General features: G+C 41.8%; 1 protein-coding gene across 1 annotated transcript in view; it reads left to right on the top strand.

The window, feature by feature from the left end:
* Nucleotides 1–23,521, top strand: part of cacna1g (calcium channel, voltage-dependent, T type, alpha 1G subunit) — a gene marked incomplete at its 5' end in the record, with an annotated part of 255,553 nt that overhangs the window by 82,262 nt on the left and 149,770 nt on the right. The window contains 2 exons of the mRNA XM_080471574.1: nt 3,280–3,391; nt 21,825–21,958. Coding sequence (XP_080327700.1) covers nt 3,280–3,391; nt 21,825–21,958 — 246 coding nt within the window. The remainder of the gene's footprint in view (nt 1–3,279; nt 3,392–21,824; nt 21,959–23,521) is intronic.

Below are 23,521 nucleotides of genomic sequence, written 5' to 3'. Positions count from 1 at the left end.
GATCTTCAACTGTGTTGATCGGTTACTCGTTATACCCGTTTGCGAAAATGTGAGTGTGTGTTGAATTGTCTTCTCTGTTTTCTCTGTGATGGACTGGAGACCTGAGAGCTGGTTTCGGCTCCATATCGTCGAAAATTACTTTCACCACTAACGGGCAGAATGAATCTTTTTGTCTCACTCTTAAAGAATAATTCTTATCAGCCAATATCAATTGCCACAGAACTAGGTTAAAAATATACTTTGTATACATCTGGACATTGGTTAACTACAGCCACAAAGACACCCTACCGCCTAGCTTTCATCAGCGGAGATGGTCTTCCACTTTTTCGCTGGTGTTCACAGTCCAAATCAACAAAACGATATAAATATGACATATGTTATCCGACTTAATTCCAAGGAGACGAAGACATGAACCTCTGTAATAATCCGGATTAGTAGCATCATCCTCCTCAGGTATGTGATTATTTGTGGGTCCGATGGATCCCAATAATGAAATGTAATTGTGCTGAGCTGCAGTGACACTGCTTCACCCCAGTTAAGGCTGACAATATTAGTACACAGGCAACCCGTGGAGCTCATTATTTTTAATCAGCCCCACCTCCTCCGTCCTTCACTGCCAGCGTTCGTCGGTGCCGCCGTCTCGTGTCAACAGCAGTACGAGCTCCCCTAAAAACTTGCGGTGCCGCCACTTCCAAAACTCCAGGTCCGCGTGACTCGAGTTTTTGTTTCCTGTTTAATGATCTCTGTACCAACTGATCTTTTTTAATTGCATCCCTTTGGACTCCCAGAACTTTCTATGCATCCTCCTGTGTGTGCCATAATCACACGCTGCCCTCCCAGATGAAGCCATCATTATCCAGCCAACACTACGGAGGTTGCTTCCGGTCGTGCACTCAAACATCTATTCAGTACTCCTCTTTGGTGATTTAACGGTACCGAATGACTCAATGGGGGCAGTGCCAGTGTACTCACCAGGTATTCAAAGTTTACAAGGTTTTCTACACACAGTGAAGGACGATACAGGCAAACAGTGTAAAAATGATGGCATTTCTAATGCGACGTTGCCTTAAAGGTCAGCTCTGCTGAGAGTTTGCATCCAGTTAGCAGAGTGAATCTTAGATAAGTTGTAGTGTATGCTCGAGTTCCCAGCTGATTTACTCTGTCATAGTGAATGAAACTGCTGGTGGGAGCATTGTAAGGTAGAAACCTGCAAAGCTCTCGACAATAATCTCCGTTTACCTGATCATAAGTCTGATGTAACCGGTTGAAACTTGCAAAGGTATTCAGCTGTATTCAATGGCTTCTTTTTATCCCACTACTGTGCCTACTGGAGCCCCAAGGTTAAGACTAAACGGTGACATCTAGTGGTCATATTTATTATGACAGGAGCAATGTCATCAGGTGGGACACTATCCTAAGATGTGGGGCATCAAAGCGCAGTTTTTTCCGTCTAGTTCAGAATGGTCTCTTACTTCCCTTATTTTGGTCAACGATCTTTAAGACTTGTGATTTTAAATTTAAATATGAGCTTCAATGTTTGCAGGCAAACTATATTTCATTAAGCAAAAAAAAAAAAAAGTAAAAACATGAGGAGACCTGAGTTTGACTCTAAAACAAAAGTAAAATAAGATATATTTTAATTTTCAAGTTCATGCTTGTATGTAGACAAAAATGCTTCCAACTTACCAAGTAGTGTTTGTAATGATGGGGCGTCGGTTATATGTCAATGCTTACTGTTATAATGACCTAACCTTAAGCAGTTTTAAACCTGTAGACATGTCATGGGGTCTCATGAGCCCACGTGGAGATGGAAGTCGTCATTTTCACCTCGGCGGGTGAGGCCCGTCAGTTTGACTGATTACATTTTGCAGTAGTTGGAATTGTTTTGTAATAAAGTGCTCGACGAATATCTTCATTTTTTTTTTTTTTAACATAGGTACCTTCACAGCAAACATGATCACTTTCTGATTTCACTTTAGTGAGACGGAAATCTAACAATGCAGTTTATGCAGATTGAGATCACAGCCGATAGATTTAACTGCAGGCTTCGTATCAGATACGTGTTGAGATGTTTTCCTACCGTCTGTCTCGACGGTTATATCACACTGTCTGCTTTGTAGCCGGCGCTAGCGGCGCCTGCTCACAACAGCACAAAAGAGAAAAGTTTAGGAAAAATATGGAGGTTGTGGTTCATCTGATTGTCACATTTTTTTTGTTTGTTTTGTTTTGTGGATTCCACGCCAGCACCCAGCTGCATTATGGGTCGGCCGGATGAATGAGTGGGTGGCGGATAATGCGATAGACGTTGGACGGGTCATTTGTCCATGCGGCTTGTGTGGACACACACACACGCACACACACACACACACACACACACACACACACACACACACACACACACACACACACACACACACACACACACACACACACACACACACACACACACACACACACACACACACACAGATGATACCGTCTATTCCATCTAATATTGTTAACCAGGCTGGAGACAGGTTGCTGATTAAAGGTGGAGCAGTTTTCTACAATGTGTGCAGGTTTGTTGAATTGGTTTGTGTATTATTGGTTCAACTTTGATTAATGTTTAGTCATATATATACCATAGCCTGTTGTTAGACCAACTTTTAACCAAACCCGGAGGTCTTCATGCGTCTTGAACCGAAAGCAGCATTTTTGCTGACTTAGCAGTGTCACTGTCAGTCTTTGTGCAATATTGCTATTTTTGACCGGAACATAAATACCACCAGTGACTTTCACACAGTTACAACAGATCTTTCTGCTTCCCGAGTGTTATGGGGGAGAATTACTTTACGGCATTTACAGCGTCGGTACAGAACTTCAAGGGGTGAATGGACTGCGGAGAGGCTGCCTGCTGCCCTCACTATCAACGCAGTAGTATATATTACTCCAACACTTCATAATCCTCTCTGTTTTCCCAACAAATGGCTGTGCTATCTTTTGTCATATACTTGTATGGTTTCTTTTGAAGCAACTACGAATGCTCCCCTGTGAGCAACCGGATCCTTCGTCCAACCTGCAGTTTAAACAGATCGTTGGTTAACAGGGTGAGAGATTAAAACAGCCACCAATGAGGCTCTTTCCAATGTTTCTAGTTTGTCCCCCTTCATTCCAATGAGAGAAATAAATGTGCGCATCGCTTATCCAGATGAGTTTAGGTAAAGACAGAAATCCCATAAATATGTGTCTTTAAATTGCGTGTTTGTGCATCACTTGTGTTCCTTAACTCAATTCCTGCACGTGGTTCGAGCGAGCGTCCATGCTGGTGATCCTGCTGAACTGTGTGACGCTGGGAATGTTCCATCCCTGTGAGGACATCAAGTGCGACTCGGACCGGTGCAAGATCCTACAGGTAAGACTTGGTTTTTTCCTTTTTATTCTGATAAAGTTCAATGTTTTTGAATGGCCAGGGGTAAGAATGTTCTTACCTCAGCTGAGTTATTTCTATAGCCGCTGTGCAATGACGCGTATTCATGTATTATTGTTGTTTTGTAATACATCCACTGACTTTTCAGCAGTCTTCTAGCCAGTCTTATGACTCACTCAAGTTTTTCCGAAGATGGAAACGCCTCTATAATCTAGATGTTTGAACCTCTTGAAAGGAAAACAATTGTCAGCAGTAATGAGAAGCAGCAACAAAACAGACGAGATTGAAGTTCCAGCATGCAGATGCAGCACACAGCTCTTAGAAACGGGAGCTGATCTTTATTCATATGTATTGCTACTGGATCACAGGTACCGTGGATACATGCTAATGATATTTAAAGTAGGACCTCTTGCGTTACTTTCAGGAGGAATAAGTTAGTTTAGACGTTTTGGGGTTCAGATTTTTCAGCAGATTTGCCACACGCAAACAAAACAACAAGCTACAAGTGGAGCAAACGCTTTTTGGACATTTCAATGTATTTTTAACCACTTAACATTTAAATAGTGTTGAAATTGTACAGTATTCCCAACTTTTTGAAGTTTTGGATTACGCCGCAAGGGATCCTTGAAGTACCCTTGATACCCTTGTTCTATTCTCCGAGGTATACCTGCTAACATCGCGACATAATCCCACAGGATTGCTATAAACCTGATGAAGTCTTCCTCCTGGAATATATATCGCCTTTAGTTTGTTCACAAGTATTCTGTTTTCTTCTTTTCAGTCAAGTAGGTTTGTATGCCATACCTTTGTCATACTTCAACGTACTTCTTCCACCGTCATGGGAAATGTCTTTTAGCGGCGGTGTATGACACGTTCCGCTGATACAGGGACACGTCATCCACCAGATGCCATTTCTGATGAGGACGTAACCCCATCGATGAAGGGTTAATCGGGTGTGCAAAGCATGAGCACCACTTTCCATAGTATGTGTGCCTACCATACTTATAAAACAGCCACTTGGTGATTGTGAGGATGTTTCACTCTTAAATGGGGCCTGGTCTGGGTTGTGTTTCCTCTCGGGAATCATGGACTGTTGGTGTGTGTAAGATAAAGCAGCTAACATTTACAACAACAAGCAGGCTGGGGTAAAAAAACAAACAAACAAAAAAAAAACTGACTTCACTTGGAGCTTTGAATTATTCAATATCCTACTTTTTTTGAGTGTGTGTTGAGGAGGAGGGTGTGTGAAGCTCTTTGCAGCACTATTGAAGCATTATTGTGTTAGGTTTGTACATCGTCTAGATAAGTTTATATCTTTGTGTTAACTTTGTGATTGTTCTCTTTGTGGGTTTCCTTTTTCTGTTTTTTATTTCAAGTTTGGGAGTTTTTGCACCATCATTTTGGTTGTTTTCATAAATGTCTTTGTGGTAGTTTTCTGCCTCTGCGCGGAAAATAATTGTGTGGCTGTGATGTCTTGAAGTAGCCTCAGTATATTGTCTTTTTTATCTCAATTCTTTGGTCTCCTTTTTCACAATTTTGCATTTCTCTGGTTTGTTTATGCCTATTTGTGGGTTAGGGTTAGGGAGAGAATTGTAACTCATATTATCTGTATTGGAACACCAATGGCACTTTTATGAAGTGGCAGGAAAAATCAACTTTCAAAATCTTATTTGATAACAACGGGTCACCAATGTAGTTATTCTAAACCAGAGTCAGATGTTTTCTTAAAGGTAACCAAGTCGTTTTGGAGCAACACCGAACCAAATACTGTTGCTGTTGATCTGGAACATTGTGCATGTCACACCCTTTATGGTAAAAATAAACCCTTATGGCATTAGATGTAATTCCATATTTGTCTTGTAGAGGGTCGGTATGATCATCTTTTGTTAAAATCGATCCATGGGCCATTACGACAGACCCGGGAGACATACTGTATGTGGCTGTTTGGCTTTGCTGGACCGGCCCTTAGGGTGTCACGTGTGAATTCTCAAATCTATTTAATCAAATAAAATTGAGTGTATATAAAATTGACCGTGTCTGATTTAGGCATGGCTTACAATCATAATGGTGCATTGGAGTTCTTGTAACTAGTAGCCCCTATTGAAGTTCCTGACTGTGTTTCGACTGTATATCGAGAAAAGTCTTTTCGAGATGTCCCGATGAAAGAGACAAAACACCACATCACCAAATGTCTTAATGCGATCATTTAATGGAGTAATACCGTCGCAGATGATAACAGCGGCGAACGATCAATGGGGCAGAAAGCACTAGACTTTAGTGCGAAACCGACAAAATGAAACCGCGTTTTGATCAAATCTCTGAAACATTGAGAGGAAACGTGTTTTCGCGTGAATCTGGACCTTTCTGCCTCCGTTTGCCTCGTCTGAGATAGAAAGTAAACAACAACACGGCGCGGAGGCGTTTACATTAATTCACCGACCTCCTTTAACCCGGCGGATCCTAATGGAGGAGTCCTGTTGTTCTCGCTGAGCATACAAAACATTATTTTTTTTTCGTTCGCTGTCGAATGAGGGAACAAAGCGAGGGGAGCAGATCTGTTATCTCCCGCCGTTCATCTCGCGCGCTGAAAGGATAATGTGGCTGCAAAGTGGCTCCAAATAGATAGAATCAGAAGTAAGTCGTCTTATTTTCTCGTCCACTGACTCAGAGAAACTCAGCGGCTCGACTCCACAGTTCAGAAAGAAGATAGTTGCAGTCTGTTCGGGCCGCTTAATGCTAGTGTTAGATTAGAAGTGAAGGAAAGAAGGAAGGGATATTACAGGGAAGCTCAATGAAGGAAGGCAAAGGGGAAGAGAAGAAATGAAAAGAGATGCAGCAGAAAGAATGAAAAAGAACATGAGTACGAAGCATTAAAAAAGCTTGAAAAAAAAAAGCATGATGAAGCACAGGCAAAGTAAACAAACAATGAAAAATCAGGAAAAGAAAAAGAAAAGAAAAAAAAGATTAAATTGAGGTACTTTGGCCCAGTTTACATTTCAATCGAAATTTCTTTTCAGAAACGTTTTGCGTTTAGGCAACAATGTCTTGAAAACGATGTCCATTTACGCAGAAATCTATGCACGCTATTTAAAAACAAAAATTATAAAATTATAGCACTGTATTAATCCCCAGGGGGGGGGAATTCCTTACCGAATTAACAGCAGCCACACAGAGGAGCGCTCGGGGGGCAGCCTGGGGGGCTTGGGGGTATGTGGGAGGAAACCCCCACAGAGAACATGCAACCTCCACACAGAAAGGCCCCGGGGGCCATGTTTGAACCCACGAGAAGAGTCAGAAATGAAAAAGATGACCTCAATTGGAGGGATGAAATGTAGAAACAGGTGTCAGGGAAGGACAGAAAAAAAAGGGAAAAGAGATATAGATATAAAGGGAAAGAAGGAAGAAGGATAATGGGATGAAACAGAAAAAGGACGAAATAAACAAAGGCCAGAAAACGGGAGGAATGTATGTAAGAAAAAGAGAAAATGGGATATAAAGAACAGGGAAGGTCGACACTGTCGTGGGAAGAAGAAACCGAAAACGCGGGAAGACGGTGGATGACCTGTGACGATAGGTGTTGGATGAGCAGAAGATGTCAGGTGATGGAGGAGAGGAAGACGAGAAGGAAACACGGGAGGCAGAGGGAGAGACGTCTCCCTGTGCCCCTCCTTCCCTCCCTCCGGCTCCAGGATAAAGGAAGTAATTGAATTCGCTGGGTCTCCTCTCCGGATCGCGGCCGCCCCGGAGGTTTGCTCTTATTAATTCCTCGCTTCTCCCATTTCCATCTCCTCCCATCACGTGAGGAGATGTAGAAGGCCCGTGACACGCCACGCTTTGATCCGCTCTGAGACGTACGGACGCTCCAGTTTTCTTTACCGTTCACGTCTGTTTGCGCGCTCACACTCTCACGTCCCCGACCAAGTTGCTGCCTCGGCCCCACTTCATCCCTCTCTTTTTCTAACCCGAGGCCCGGCTTGACATTGCACCCTCCTGAAGGAAAGATGAGTTTCATATATCATCTCTGGAGCGAGAAACAAGCTTTCGGTAAGCAGCTTGGATACCGATATATCGTTGAATCAAAGTTTAACACCATGGTGTCACTGTGACTGTTAAAAAACTGCTTTTTATGAAGAATACCTTAAAATTGTGTCTCAATGACCATGAAAGAGTAGATGTTTCCTTTTGAAACTTGGTTTGTCTACTGATGATTATGGGATTACTTTTTTAAGTAAACTGGACCAACAATATTTTTTATTCACCTCCCCTACAATGCCTTTATCATTATTCTTACGGCCACTAGAGGTCCCCATAATTCTGTCCATTTGGTTGCGGATGAGCCTCACACATCTTGCAGTATGTATCTCTGATAGAAACTTCAATTAACTGGAACATTGGGGTTTGGCATCTTCACCTTGATACAAACTTGAACTGATTAAAAGCGATTAAATTATCTGATCAATCTTTTTTTTTTTTTTTTTATGTTGTAGAAATTATGAACTTGCCTCGGAGTCCAATGTATTCCCTTGCCATATTTGCCCCTTTAGCTGATGAGTTAAATCATGCAAGTTTAAACCAGAGCAGAGCAGCTTTAATCTCTGATTGGCCTCTAATATTGAACGTGGCTTTGTTTTCAAGAGGGACTTAATGGCATGTCTTTTTTAAGGTTTCTCCACAAGACATGCGACATACTTATCCTTAATAGATTTTTTTTTCCATTAGACACAATGTACAGTACTTTCACCTCTGGAGGCTTTCAGACCCGCCCACTCTTTCTTTTACTTGAAGATGGCAAAAAAAAAAAAAGGTCATTGGACAAGCAGCATGGTATTTTCTTGTGTAAGAAAATAAATAAATCCCAATTTTGTGATCTTAATAATCATCTCGACTTGACCTTCAACATCCACGGCTTCAGTTTTTGCGACCACATTGTGCCTGATGGTGCCACGGTTTTTAGAAAATCGTTCGTTAGCCTTCGTTTTTTTTCAGCATTTGAGAGGCCAAAGGAATTCCTCACATTTGTTATTGTCAAAAACTGAAGAGATTTTGGTGGAAGTAGGTTAATATGCAAAAGACCTGCAGTTTTTTATTTATTTATTTATTTTTTGACGCCCCAAAAGTTCCTGCGTAACCTCTTGGGTTTGTTGCACACATCGGTTTAAAAACTAAGGCCAATTTACTCGTATTGCATACAAGTTTGAGTCGAGGGAATCTCTTCAGGCTTTGTCCCACTGCGTGTTGCATTAGCGCCTTCAGACTTTGTTAGGCTCCTCGTCATAGAATGTAAGTCACCGGTAAATTGCAGTCATGCTCATGCATACGCAAATGTGATTAAAAAAACAAACAAACAAACAACAACAACAACAACAAACTGGCATTGGTTAGGAGACTCTTAATTTCCTAGCTCATACTTTCTCACTTCTCACCTCCCTCACCGAAGACGTGCTGCCATGGCATGATGATTCCACCTCCATGCTTTGCGGACAGAATGATTTGGAGTGTTTACCCGATGCTGCCCATAGCTTATTCGCCAAGCCTTTTTTATTCCCACTACACCTTAGGTTTTTATAATCTTGTCTGGGTTTAGTCAGCTTACCCTGCAATTTAGTTGACCTTTGTCTTTCTGATCCTCCTGTAATGTGGTGCTTCTGAAATGGTCATCTACGAAATGCGGATGCAAACGTTGTCACAGTTCCTTCCGGTGCAGCATTAAAGCACTTGTGCTTGACGGTTTCATGTGTCAGTGCCTCAGCTCTCAGATCAGCGTTGTACTTAAGGCAGCCAAGCTTGCAGAAGGACTAATGAGGGAGCTTAGCAGGGCGTCTCTGTGACTTTACGCTCAGATGCCGGCTAAACGAGCTCTCATCTACTGACACAGCTAATGTCTGCTTTAATGATCACAGGCCACGGTGTAGCTCCAGGGCCGGAGGAGTGATGACCCCCTATTCATTGTGTCAGCTGTTGAAAGGTTGCTAATATTTACAGTTGGTTTCATTGAGGCTTGAAGGTCACTTTAGATCCATTCGTTCTCAGCTGCATCAGTACGCGGGTGAATTTTATCGATATTGTAATTATGACATTTTACCTCGTGTTTTCTTTACTTCTTCAGGCTCCCCTTGTTACTACCAGTAGTATTTTGATGGACTGAGGTTCAGCAATTTTGCTTTAGTAATTATATGGCATTTTTTGACATTAAGCTTTTACTTCTACCTTTTAAATTATCCACAAAATGGGTTTTTATTCACCTTGAAATCCAACGGATGTCAGTTTTATTCATTCAGAGGTGAAATTAACTAGAATACTATGAATAAAAATGCTCACATTGGTTGTCCCCTGACCTTTCTTTTTGCACTACCAGCCATATTGTTGGATGCGGAACTCAATTTGTTCATCATAAATCCATCCCTGCATCTTCTATGGCTCTATCAAATTTAACGTTATTGGTTGCGAGAACAAACTAGTTTCCAGTCCATCACAGGGCTCCTTATAAGTCAATCAGGACCACATTTAGCTATAAACCCAATACAGGCTCTCAAAAGGAATCAAATGTAAATGGTACGCATGCACTTTTGTGAACTTTTGTACAGAATTTGGTACATTTAAGCAAACTGTGTTGACTCAATGGCCCGACAAGGGGAACTGCATAAGACCACGGACAGTTGAATCTCAGACTACAGTGATTTGGTCATGTCCTCAGGATGCCCAAGGACAGGATGCCCAAAGTCGCCATGAGATGGATTGAAACGGGAAGAAAGAAATAAGGCAGGCCAATCATGGAGTGAAGTGCAAGCTAAAGCTCACGACAGGGTTGAGTGTTGAAGTATTATCTCGACCTTTATGTCCCTAATGGGATGAAGAGGTTGATTTAGTGAACTGTTTCCCATGTAATCCACCTGTGCTCAGTACAGCTTCTAACCCACTTAAACAGTGAATTCACGAGTGAATCCTTCTGGTTGGCCGAAGGTAAACTGACAAATAACTATGAATGCAATAAAAAAACTAAATTAATCTGAGCAGCACTTGGAGAGTTCATTCTGGATACAAGTGTAGAACTTTGAAAACTATAGGACTTGAGAAGTAGAAAGTCATTATCTAGTTTTTTTTTACAGTGGAAAAAAAAACCTCTACTGAGTAATACAGGAGCTTCAGGAGCTTGGTCGATATGGATTTGAAGGTTTCCAGTAATAGTGGTACATCAGACTTGTTCAAAGTTGCATTAATGGCCTCCAAACAACCTGATCACCCAATTGTGGCAAGATATTTTAGCAGTTGTTTGATTTTTATTTGATATTCCTAATGGCAAAATGGCAAACAGCATTGCTTTTTTTTTTTTTTGCTTTTTTCTGACACATCCCTTTTCGAACCCTTCTTCCCAGTTGGTAAACAAACTTGAACTGACTTGATGTGTATCAGAGAACAACATCAGAGAGAACTCCCGCTCAAAGAGGAAAGTAAGCTACGAGTGCGGATCCTCCCAAAGCAGCCGTTTCAAAGAAATGTCAAACTATGTCTAGAGCAGCTCCAATGTTCATGATTGTGTTCTTTTCTCCCTGGAGGATGGATTTAAATACTAACCCTCCATCGACCTCGACCACCGCCCACTGCTGCTGTTTAAACCAATACAATGGCAGCTCCGGATGACAAAGAATGAAAAAAAAAAAAGACATTTGAGGACGTGGTCGCCACAGGTTTGGATTTTATACTAAGCTGGTGGCACGGCCTCTGGGCTTTGTCGCTGGTTTGCGCTTTGACGAGAACAGTCAATGCAGTTTTTTTTTTTTTTTTTAAACACGACTTCACCCTGGCTCCTGTAAATAGCAGTAAATGAGCTGACTGACTTCCCCTCACAATATCATCTCCTTCCACCTGTGAAGAGTGGATCTCCGCTGAATGGTAGATTACCTTTAGCTTGCCTCATTGTCCTCAGCCTCCACCGGTACGTACGGTCTGCCCCACCTGCGCCTTGGCCTGCACGTGTTTACGAATTGAAATAGCTGACCTCAGTGATAATGGCATTGTGACAGGCAAAATTAGCATACATAGTGGCTGGGGTTTATTTTTGGGCAGGTGGGAAGGGGAGGAGTGTTTTCACCGAATTGATGGCACCAGTTTCAGCCAAAAATCGAAGAGAATCTGAAAACTCTGTACATGTTTGTACTTCCCATCCATGCCTGTCTATTAAGGTGCCCTTTAGTAAGCGCAGCCATGAACACGGCAGCCGTCAGGGAGATGCAAAATTCTTTTGGGCGGCATTCAGGCTTTGTTATCTCAGTTCTGAGAGGCATTTTGTTTGTTGGCGTTATATAAAACCTTCATTCAACTCTAAAGACTGAGAAGATTCAAGGCAGTAAAAGTGTGGGATTCCGCCTGTGTTCGTGCTTTCATAGGTATTTCCTGCAAAAGCAGACAGTGATGTGCTCCCTTTGCTGGCAGAAGCATTGCTGATGCATAAATCTTTGGTTTGCTGCGAGCTTCAGCTATGGAAGTTACCATTGTACCAGGAGTACTTGAGATGAAACAAATACTTGCATCACTTTAAAATTTGTTTGATTTGTTTTCTTTTCAGTATGCAAATTTACTCAAAATTACCGCCACAATTTAACTCCATTAAATGAAGTCAGATTTTTTATTTTTTTATGTACGCAATTGTTTTGGATTGTATAATTGTATTTCCAGACTTAATTCGTTGAAAAAAGAAATAAATAAATGAGTTAAATTTCATCATTGTACATAACTACAAGTTCTCAGTACTGTTTCCTTCCTCTGAGCAATTCAGAAGCATGTCTGCTTGACTTGACATTTTGAATTAGAGCCGAGACAGATCTAATTTAATTTCTATGTAAGATTTATGCAAATGTGTGATAGCTGAAACAGTCATTATTATTCATTCAGTTTTTGTAATATCAGTGCGACAGGTGCTTATAATGCAGTCGTATCGAAATTGGTGGATTAGTTCTTGAATGCTCGTGTGATTTATCTGGGGTTGATACTTTATGTAGTGACAGTAATTTCAAACTCTATGGGAACATAAAGTGAGTTATATAAAAACGGTCTGTCAAGGTATTCCTAACGTAACCTAATAATGGTGTAAAAGTGAGGGAAATGTGATTGTGAAATTAATTTGATCACGCAACTTTCGTTGCGTCTTCATCTTTGAAAAAGCATGCAATCCAGGGACAATAATTGAGAATGTCACAGACCTTATGAATGGACTTTACGTTTATAATGCGTTTTTGCACGATCATTGGATAATCTTGTGGTTAAGGTGAGCACTGTAACAGATACCAATGAGCTCGTGAGTTGATATTAGGGAGGTCGACCACGGCAGTCTTGTAACTTCTAATCTTTTGTGATGATTTTCTGATTATTTACCCGAAGAGGCCCGCTTGCATTCATACGCAGAAACACATGTTGAATATTAAATTCTCGCCGAGGAATGCTTCTGCTCTGCGTGAGCCAACCGCTCGTTTGTAAGCGGCCACCGCCGTGCTAGCCGCACGCTTTTGGCGCCAAGTCGTATCTAACGACGGCTTTGACGCGTGAGGACCCCGCGAGAGTGCGGCGTCGAGTCATTGGGGAGCGTTTTTAAGTGCACTCAGCGACAGCGATTAAGCGCACTTAGAACGTAAAGGCTCAGTTCGGTAAGGTGATGAGAAGGCGTGCGATGCTGGCACTCGCTCGACGTGTTGATGATGGCACGCAGAGCAGAGCGCTGTGCACGCCGACGTCAGCCTGGTGGACACGTGTGTTTACTCTTGTTCTCAGGCAATGCGAGAAGCAGCATAGGCAAACACACAGACATGCGCGGGGGCTAGGAAACTGGCTTGTTGTGTCACTGTTTAGGTGAAGTTCACACCAGAAGGAATGTTGAGAGAGGAAACACGTAAAGATGTAGCTGCACACAGAAAGACTCTTTAAAGTCATTATGCTCAGGCACATACATACGCAAGGCAGTCATCTAATATGGGCGCCGTATGAAAGCCCCACGATACGGTGGGGCGAGAGAGAGATAAGAAGAGGACTGAGATGAAGGGAGATGCAAGACGAGAGTAGATGGCAAGCGTACGAAGATGAGGACGAATGCCGATAGCTCGCGTCCAAGTTGGAATCCCATCCAGACGCTACAAGATAAGAAAGACATGATGCCAAAAAAGACGAGTTCTCGTTCAGTATTGGACAGATGGCTGGATGCACATATAACCGTGTTGCTTTGTTCTCATTAGTATTCTCATTCAGTATGTATTCTTCATGATGACTTGATGGTGTTTATATACCTTTTTGTTATAAACACAGAATTGTCGCTCTCCTGGGGTGGTTCTCTTGCCAAAATATCATCTCAGCATCTTAGTTCAAATGAAAGGTTATGCTCACCTGGACCAGATGAACTGATTACATTAGAATAGTCAAAGGTTAAGGTCTCATTAGTTTCATGTGTTGTTTATGCCGTATGTTCAGAGGAACTTCAGGGAAATCTTTTGTGGCATATATGCAGAAGCAATATGTTGTCGTCTGTTGTTCCTGAATGGGTCCGTATGTTCATAAGTACACATTATAAATATCTGGAAAGAAACCAATATTTTTTTTCAAACTTCATTTTAAAGATAACGTTGCAGTTTTTCACTGACAAGAAGTGGAAAGGTAATGCTCACCTGGACCTGACAAACTGGATAATCAGTCAGGTCTCACCAAAGTGCAAACACTGGGAAGCTCCAAATGACAAGAGATAAAACAACCAGAACTGTACTGACTTCATGAAATATTCATATAACAAGGGTATAAAACCTGACACAGCTCACCCAGACCTCCTCTGAATTGGAAAGTCATGGTTACATTTATTTACAGTCTATTTTGTTTCCATTCACCAAAAGACAGTGAAAGCTGTCCTATTTTATTAATTGTCGTATTTCCCCAAAGACCCATAGGATATGTTTGTTATCACCTCAGATAATTCTTTCACTTCATGCATTCCTTATCCTAATATATATGCATTGCATTTTATTTATTTATCCCTGTATCTGGGCAGACATTAGTGTGTGTTCGAGCTTTGCTGGTTAGAGGCATACAACTGCAATGCACCATTTCTTGCTCTTCGATGGCACAAAAGGTTAGAGAAATGGGAGATAAGACATGTCACAATAAAAACAGCCTCGTCACTCATAAAATATTTTATTGTACGTGATGTAAAGGGTCTATATGAGGATTGAGATTTTGTGTAATATGTTTGCATTTTGTTAACTGATTGTCGTTTGATAGCAATTAATCTCATGCCCGACGTTTATGGAATGAGGCTTTTACAAGCACTGTCGTAAACAGGTTTACAGTGATGTCTGTCTGCTGCACAGGAAGTAAAAGCATTCCCATATCTGGCAGCAGCAACAGTGGCTTGTTTGGAATAAATATAGAAGGATAAGGAGCGCTACCTGCCGCCTACATAAAACCAGAAGACAAAGACTTTACAGTGAAGCCAGCACTGTTTCATTGGCAGATGATCTCTGGGAGATGCAGCGCAAAAAAACAAGTGTGGCTCTGAGAACACAATAAGTAATACACACAAAACCTGAATGAAAAGCTGGCTTTCCTTTAAACTGTTTTGTTTTTTTTGATTTATGATGTGGCCATCAAGCACACTGAATATTGCATAACTACACTTTTTAAGATCTTATTCCCAGCTCAGTTGAACCTCAACAGTTTGCTTTTGCACACTCACCCCTATGAACCGTTTTAGATCGGACTGAGTCACCACACGTTCCCCCGCTGTCGTTTTGTTGGCCCATTTCACACTTGCGCGACTGTCACGCCGGATGAAAGAGGATTTAGCGAGGCTTGTCTGAACTGGGATTAAGCCGAACGATAAAATGAACTTTTTTAACTATTATTCTATTTTTCATAGCGTGGAAGTCTTGCTATTGCTCTTCGAGAGCCTGAAAGGTTTGAAGAACACTCGTGTTAATCATCACATCCTGCCATGGAACCATACACTTAGAGTGCACACATTTTCATTTCAGTAAATATCCAGCTTCATAGGTACCCTCGGAGAGTTCCATCTTCAACTGTGATTGATGTGGTGCCTACACGGGTTTTGCTGTATGTTTGGCCATCAAATCTAATCCATTTTCATCTGGATCATGCAACATGTTTCACGCTCCACTGATGTGTGACACAACTTTCGGGGGAATCAATATCCCCATTACAGAGCCTGTGTTGCTATTTGCTGCTCCCTTGGTACGCTCCGACAGGAAGGCCTCAGGCCAACATGTCAGTTGACTTTGATGAAATCCGAGTCCTGGCTGTATGTAAAGTCGGAGCCTGTATTTGCATGTTTGGATCAAGAGTATGAGGGATTGTTGTGGAGGTTGACATTCACTCTGTCGATTTATTTTAGTCCATCAAAGCAAAAAAAAAAAAAAAACATGTTGTGCATAAGTCCAAGGTAAGCTGATTTACAAACGTAGTAAATCCACCTGTTTAATAGTGTGTTGGTGCCTGAGGGTTTCCTGTGATGCCAAATAACATTAATTAACGAAAGATCCTTTAGGCTTTTGAAAACGTGAGGGCGACCATCCATGAATCAGATTTGGATGCTCCACCACACTGGGATTTCTGGACCAAGGCAGCACCTTTCATGCTGTACAGCAAAGCTCATTATCCTGCTGACAGAGGCCTGTAATCCAAGGAAACGTTTGGTGTATCAGTTATATCTTGTACTTCTCAGAGCAGAATACACGTGACTGTCATAGCCCAACATTCCCGTCAGAGCTTCATCTTCTTTAGGGTCTCTTCTTCACATATCACCCCTCTCAAGCACACGTGCCTCGGGTGGCTTTCTTCATTTCATCACGGTCCTGTTGGAATGCCGATGCTCTCATTGTTGGAGGTTAGTCGGTGGACAAACGTAAGCATGGCCACTTAGCTTGTGCAACAACCTGGGTTTGCTCAGGCGTTTGAATACCTTCCTGATGTTTAGACTATTTCTGTGCCGGCTTGAGCCAGAGAGCCAGAGAGAGAGAGAGAGCACAATCAACCCAATGATGGTGTACTTAAAACCAGATGCAAACATTGTCAGAGTTCTAAGTGGCTGGATGGGGTGCAGTCCTCTCTCCTCCACCTCGAGGCTTCGAAAAAAGACTTGCATCTAGAATCCAGCCATTTAAATACAGAACGTGTGAATACCCATTCCTCCAGTCATCTTCTGTCACATGACCTCCTGCCCTCTGGCATTATTATGTGTGTATTATTATTATTATTATTATGTGTCCAAATAGTTACTCTGTCCCGTAACCGAGCGGAGATGTTTTGATCTGTTTAAAAGGATATGGTCAGTGTTAGTAACAGTTCCATGTATGAACCCTTTAGTTTAGTAAAATCTAAAATATCTCTTGTCTGCTGATGACATCTGATTGTTTCCTTCTTCTGCCGGTAATAGGTAATCACCATTCCAGACTGGTATGAAGCCAAAATACATTTTGATTTCATGGACGCTGGGCTCTTGTCGTTGATTTATCAGTCTCCTTAAAGCACAAACAGCTCAATGGTGCAGTACCACTGGTAGCTGTTGGGCCTTTTTTAGATTAGAAGCTATTAACAAATAGCTCGATTTCTAGAAGGAAGTCTGTGACTTGCAACATACGACACCTTTCACATGCTTCGACTGGATTCTCGCATCTTCGTCTGAAATGTCATCCGGTGGCGGTGGATAACATGTCTTTATATCAGCTGGTGTCACTTTTGACAGATCGGTCCCACCTCCTGCTGTGACCTGTCTATTTGTGGTGTTCAGGGCCTCACAGACCACCACTGTCTGTAACATTGACTCTGATTGTGCCTTTTTCACGTTATCAAGTGACCTCCACTGTTGTGAAATCTTAGTTATCGTTTACTTCTGCCTTTGTCCTTGAATGCCAATTTTTCATTCCAACACATTGGACATATGGAAGTACAAAGGGGTCCATACTAACCGAAGCACACATATGCATAAACGATCCTTTACTCACATCACCCGCCATTGTTATATATGTTGTGTCAGATCAGTTTGTATGTACACCTCTATGTGACAGTCGAGGTATCGTGCCCATCACTCAGAGTCCCAAGTGACTTTTTCACATTATGATCGCGGCAGGCACGCAGGCTTTAGTTAATGCAAAATAGTTGAGTAATTACTCCCCAGCAGAGACTGGAAAAATGGCTGCTTCTCAAACTGTAAGAGCAGAGCCAGAATGATGGAGTGACGGAGGAAAGAGCAATGCAGTCATTTATGGCTCAGCATGGCGGTAAACATCTCTGCTGTTCTCCATTTCACACCAGGCTTGTTTTCTTCCAGTTATGCATCTTTGGCTGTAACATCTGTCAATAGTTCAGCTTCCTTGTTATTTTTTTCCCAACAGCCTGTTGTTGCGCTGCGATCTGTCATGCATGGGGCATTGTGGAAAATAAAAATTGGACGGCTCAGGAGGAGCACAACAGAGCTTCTACAGCCACAAAGTCCTTCACACCTTTTTTTTCTTTTCCTTTTTTTTGTATGCATGTCCTTTTCAATTACTTTCCTAATTTGATCTTCAGGCTTGGAATATGCCGTTTGTAAATCATCTGAAGTCTGCCTGGATGGAAGCTCGAACCTCATTAGATCCACTCCAAATGTTGTATGTTTTCACAGATCAATCTGGTTTTCCAAGTTTGGGGGGAAAGTTGTTTTCAGATGCTGCTGTTGGTTGAAGCAATTATCCATGTGTACGTTACTGTGGGAAATGTGGGGAAACCAGTCTGCCAAGTAAACAAATCACTTTCTTCTGTCAGCCAAACGTCTGCACCTGCTTCAAATGGTAGACATCATTGGTTGTTATTGTTCTCATAGAGGTTTTAAAGCCAGCGTCCACCTCCTACTGGACAGAATAGGCACTTATCTATGTATCATTTGACCACAATCACCCATGGGTTTATTTGACCACGGTTGGTTGGTTGGAGGACAATATCGGAAGCATCTTTGTCATGTATGTCATCAATCGTGTTACATATTAAAAGGAAATATGATTATAAAAAATGGTTATAAGGACCATAACCATTATCGGTCACCATAACCCTTAATATCACCAGGATAAGTACATGTTCATTTAAAACAATCGGTAGACCACTGACAGGAGCAATTAGTAACACCGATTGTCACAGCACCTGTTAGTAAGTCAGATATATTAGGCAGCTAGCCAGCACTGAGTCCTAAAAGTTTGGAATTGGCCAACATCCATGCCAAAGTGTGATGGCTACATTACTTGCCCAGAGAACCTTCAAAACTGCAGCCCTGGGAGGATATTCCCACTCTGCAGAGCTCTGTATCCACTGACAGTGGTCCAAGGAAGGAAAAGCAGTGAACCGGCGATGGGGTCATAGGTGACCAAGGCTCATTGATGCAGGTGGGGGCCACACAGTCCAGCCGTCACGCCTGTGTGCTGTGATTTAACAGACAAGTAGCTCAAACTGCAGATGACGCTGGTTCTGACAGTAAGGTAGCAGAGTCCCGAGAGCATGACAGGTTGTATGAGGTTACAAAAGACGGTCTTACCAAAGGCAAGCAGGTGATCATAATCTTATGGCTGACACATGTGTGTGGAACGGATTCAAAGCAACAATAGATTTTCATTTGGCCAACCAGCAATTTCCTACTGATGTTTTTATTTTTGTTTATGTTTTTACTAGTGATACTTTATTTTCTCAGTTCAGTTGTCATCAGGCAGGTGAAAACACATGTTGTTTCACACAGAGGTGTAACCTGGTTTCAAGGAAGTCTTTCAATACTGGCACGAATCACATTTTACACCCGGGATCTGCTACCTTTTCGCTTTTCAACCAAAATATCAATTTTTTGTGACTTTCCATCATATATAGTTGTTTTGCTCAACATGGAAACTATAGACCAGGGTGCATTACAGTCATTTAGTAATTTTGGCTGTCTTCCTTTTTACCTTTTCTCGATATCTAAACTATTCCAGCTTTTCATCCATTTAAGTTCATTTGACCTCTTTTTCAGCTACTCTGGCCATATTAGCTTTTGTGTTTTAACTTCCTAGAGCGTTTTCATGATTTATTTATTTTTGTTGTTGTTGCTGTTTTTCCTTCTACAATTGGAACATCCAGACCCATCTCTTGTGAAATGGTAAATGAACTTCACTTATATATCGCTTTGTGAGCAGTCCCAGCATGTTAATGGAAAGCACTTCGTTTCATTGTTGTTGTAATGTGCTGAACAAATAAAGCTGCCTTACTAATAGAAAACTGAAGCTGAGGGACCATGTTGGTATTTGGATCTTTCTTGATTCAAACAATTACGACATTATAATATGTCCTGTTCGTATTGACTCATGGTTGATGAGATGAAACGTTGGACCCATCATTCTGGCAATTTGGATTAAATTTAGATGAAAACATCCTCCCATCCTTTCTTTTTTCTTTTATTTGCCTCACTGAACAAGCTGCTCTGAGGCTCTTCTGCCTCTTTGGAGTCAATGAATGGTGTGTAAAACATCTGGAGTGATGTGCGGTCAGTATTAGGGAATTAACCCCGGGCAGCTGTTGGCTCCACAATTTGACTGTCTGCTACGTTAGTCCGTCCTGGAAACGGCAGCGCAAACACGCCATGGGCCGAGTAGCATCTTTTAAGCTTGTCCTTCCCTTGGCGATGGGATTTCCGTCCGGAGAAGGGACAGGGGTGACAAGTGTGAGTTGTCAGCACACTCTCAGATGCACACATTCCCGTGTGAACCTCGCTGGTTCACTTACAGTGAACTACAGAGCAGAGACGAGCTAGCTTCTTCTCAAGCTAACCGGATTTGATGTATTTATACATTTCTGTGTTCATGTTGGAGTGACTCATCTATCAGTGGGTGTCCTTCGCCTTCATCTCCTTCCAGAATTTTCCCTTTTTACTTTGAGTAGCATTCTTTTCCCGCCTCATCTCCAAGTCCTCCACCTCATTTATTTATTGATTTTTAATATTTCAAGAATTGAGGTTATCTTCTTTTAATTCCCTCCAACTCCTGTTCTCGTTCTTGCCCTTGTTTTTTTTGTTTTTTTCCTTTCGTCCTTTTTGGGTTTCTGATAATGATTTGAACAGTTTCTGCAGACAGACAGTAATGAGGTCAGAAATACTTATTAGTACAGGGAGCACTTTGTTCCAGGTTGTTCCATTATATGCTCTGAATTGCCTGCCATTTGTAACTTCAATTTTTCTTCGGACACCAAAGTGGCAAAATCACCATTAGGTGTGAGGTCACAATGTCTGGCGAGCTGAAATGTCCTCGAGCAACACGCGCCGCTTAGGAGCTGTTATCCATTATCTTTCCTCATCAACCGCAGGGAGTCTGACCTCCTGACAATGGGGCTAAGAGAAAAGAGGATTCCTCTGCAGGAATTAATAAAATATCACAGTGCCGGCAAAGGTTCTCAGTGGGTTATTTTTAAACCTCAAATGTGTTATATGACTAATGCTTAGACCCTCGGTCTGGTGTTGGTGTCGGTTCCTGCAATAACAAGAAATTTGCAATGAAGAGGTACAAATCTCTCTTTGCTGGGATTCGGTTCAGTCCGCGGGACTTTGTGGTTTATGTCCTGCTTACTGAGCAAGCAACATCTGTGAATGCAGAAAACCTATAGCACTCGTCCCAAATAGCTGAGAAAATCCATTTAGGCCCCATTTACGTAATGTTTGAGATGGAAATTCATGTTTTTTTGGTTTTCGTTTCAGAAAGATTTCGTGTTTACAGAGCAGCCTTTTGAAAACTGTCTGTTTACAAGAAAACGGCACCATCGCTGAAAACGATGTCACTAACACGCCACAGGCTGGCACTATAGGTTTCTTTTTTAATGAAACACAAGCACATGCACGGATCAATATTCTATAAACATTAACAATGACGAGTACACGGACATTCGTATGGACAGACAACCAAGTTGGATTGCTAAAACTGGTGACTCTCATTTATAAAACTACCAAGTCCCGGGGACAATATGGACTGGGTGGGAGTGCTGGCACTCTTGGAGGTCGCCATTGTTGTTATGGTCAGTCTACTCGGATTGGTTAGTTCTGTGAAACTATATACATATTTGCCACAACAAAGAAAAACATTGAAGTTTATATTAACATGACACAAACTAATTTTGTATTGTGGTTTGGACAACACAAGATGATGTGATGTGGACACCAGGTTCCTGGAGGTTGAAGGTGCTATTTTGCTGGTCCGACTCACTCAACATGAAACTGGGCTGTATGTGTCCCCTGAACTGAAACGTGTTTGGCACCCCAGGCTACAGATTTTTGTTTTGATTGTTCTCCAACCAAATTTAACACATCCACAATGATGACATATAAAGTCATCATTGTGACTTTGCATCGTGAGCAGTAACCTCATCATATTTTGTGTGTCCTGTCTCTTCCCAGGACTTCGATGACTTCATCTTTGCGTTCTTTGCCATTGAGATGGTGATCAAGATGGTGGCTCTGGGGATCTTTGGCAAGAAGTGTTACCTTGGCGACACGTGGAACCGCTTGGACTTCTTTATAGTACTCGCCGGGTAAGTTGCACTGTTGCGCACAATGTTCAGGCGGAAAACACAACTATTATATGGAAACACCAAGTCTCACATGCATTGAACTTGATGAGATCAGAGAGGGCGGATGGTAATCTTGAGAATGCCATAGATACGTTTTACCAGGTGATGAGAAGCTTCTACATTCGCTATAAACCATGAACGTGGTAGAGGGAGCTTTATAAGCAACATCCTGCTGCTTGCTCGTGGGCTTCATTGGATTTACCTTTGATGCACTTCACCCTCAGTGCCCTGAAAATGGATTTTAGCTGGAAATTGGTAGCAAGGGCTCTCTTAAGTGCTCAGAATCTTATCAAAACGAATCCGGAGCGTGAGATTAGACTCTTTTTTTTTTTCTCCTAAAGGACATGTTCCTGTTTGCAGAAATACTTAATCTCTGCAGACAGAGAATGTATACTGTGCATGCGATGGGGGTATGGGCTTTTTAGTGACATGAACATACACACTAAGCAATGCACACTCTGGATTATTTGATTACACATGTTACAGTACACTGCCTGCTGCTTTTCGCTCAGACACTTTTATCACACTATACCCCCCGCCCCCGTGCCTCCCCCCCCACCATGGTTTTTGATGCCATCCGTCTGTCACGGCTTCTGTTGTCCGTCAGTGGGAGGGAGGCATGTTTCCCTTGTGTGTTACTGTGTATGCATGCGCATGTGCCCATGTGTCCTTCAGCCAGCGGACATGAAGGTACATATCATTCGGACACTATTTTGAAATACTTCCAATTTCGTTAATTCCCTCCGCATCTCCTTAACTTTTAGCGTCATAGGTGGAAAAAGCTGCTTCCCGGTTGGTCGTTCAGGCTCAGGGAGCAGCTGATCCAGTGTGGGAGTGTCAGGAGGAACTTGATGGGAAATTTCTCAGTGTCTGATACTCTGGGCCTTATCTGCTCAGCGATTAGACGGTCGATAGAAGGAGCTAAAGCTACAGAAACATATCTGTAGGGCACATACTACAGCAGGGAAGGATCGCACCCAACACCTAAGGAATAGGCTCAAATATGGCCATGTGTGGGAAAAAAAAATCAAGATTAATCATACAAAGTTGTCCATACATACAGCGTATAAAAAGACAGGTTTGTTACTTTTTAATTCTAAATAATAATTCTAATCAGAAACTAATGTTTCAACAGTTTTTTTCTGCTAAACTATAGCTTGATCTGATGTTTAGTTATCAATATAAACAGAATCGGACAGCAAATGTCATAGAATTTAATGTTTGCAGCACCTGGAAAGTGTTTTAAACAGAGGTCGTAGAGATAATTGATCCTCAACCTGTATCACCAATCAATTAATTCACTCAAACAAGTTCATAAATAGGTCATACATGAAATAATATGTTACTATCTTATATATTTCAATATGTACTATTATATAGAGTATGAGTAAAATAAGACAAAGTTTAGATAGATTCCAATATTCATTCGTCTCGACCTCAGTCATGCTACGTGTTGTTGATGTCCATACGTACCTCGACCTCGATAAGATGACTATTTTTTGGAAGAAACTTAACACTTCCATC

Source organism: Lipophrys pholis (genome assembly GCF_963383615.2).
Source record: "Lipophrys pholis genome assembly, chromosome: 1".
Taxonomy (NCBI): Eukaryota; Metazoa; Chordata; class Actinopteri; order Blenniiformes; family Blenniidae; genus Lipophrys; species Lipophrys pholis.
Note: the sequence above shows the minus strand (reverse complement) of the source record. Positions and strands in the feature narration are given on the sequence as shown.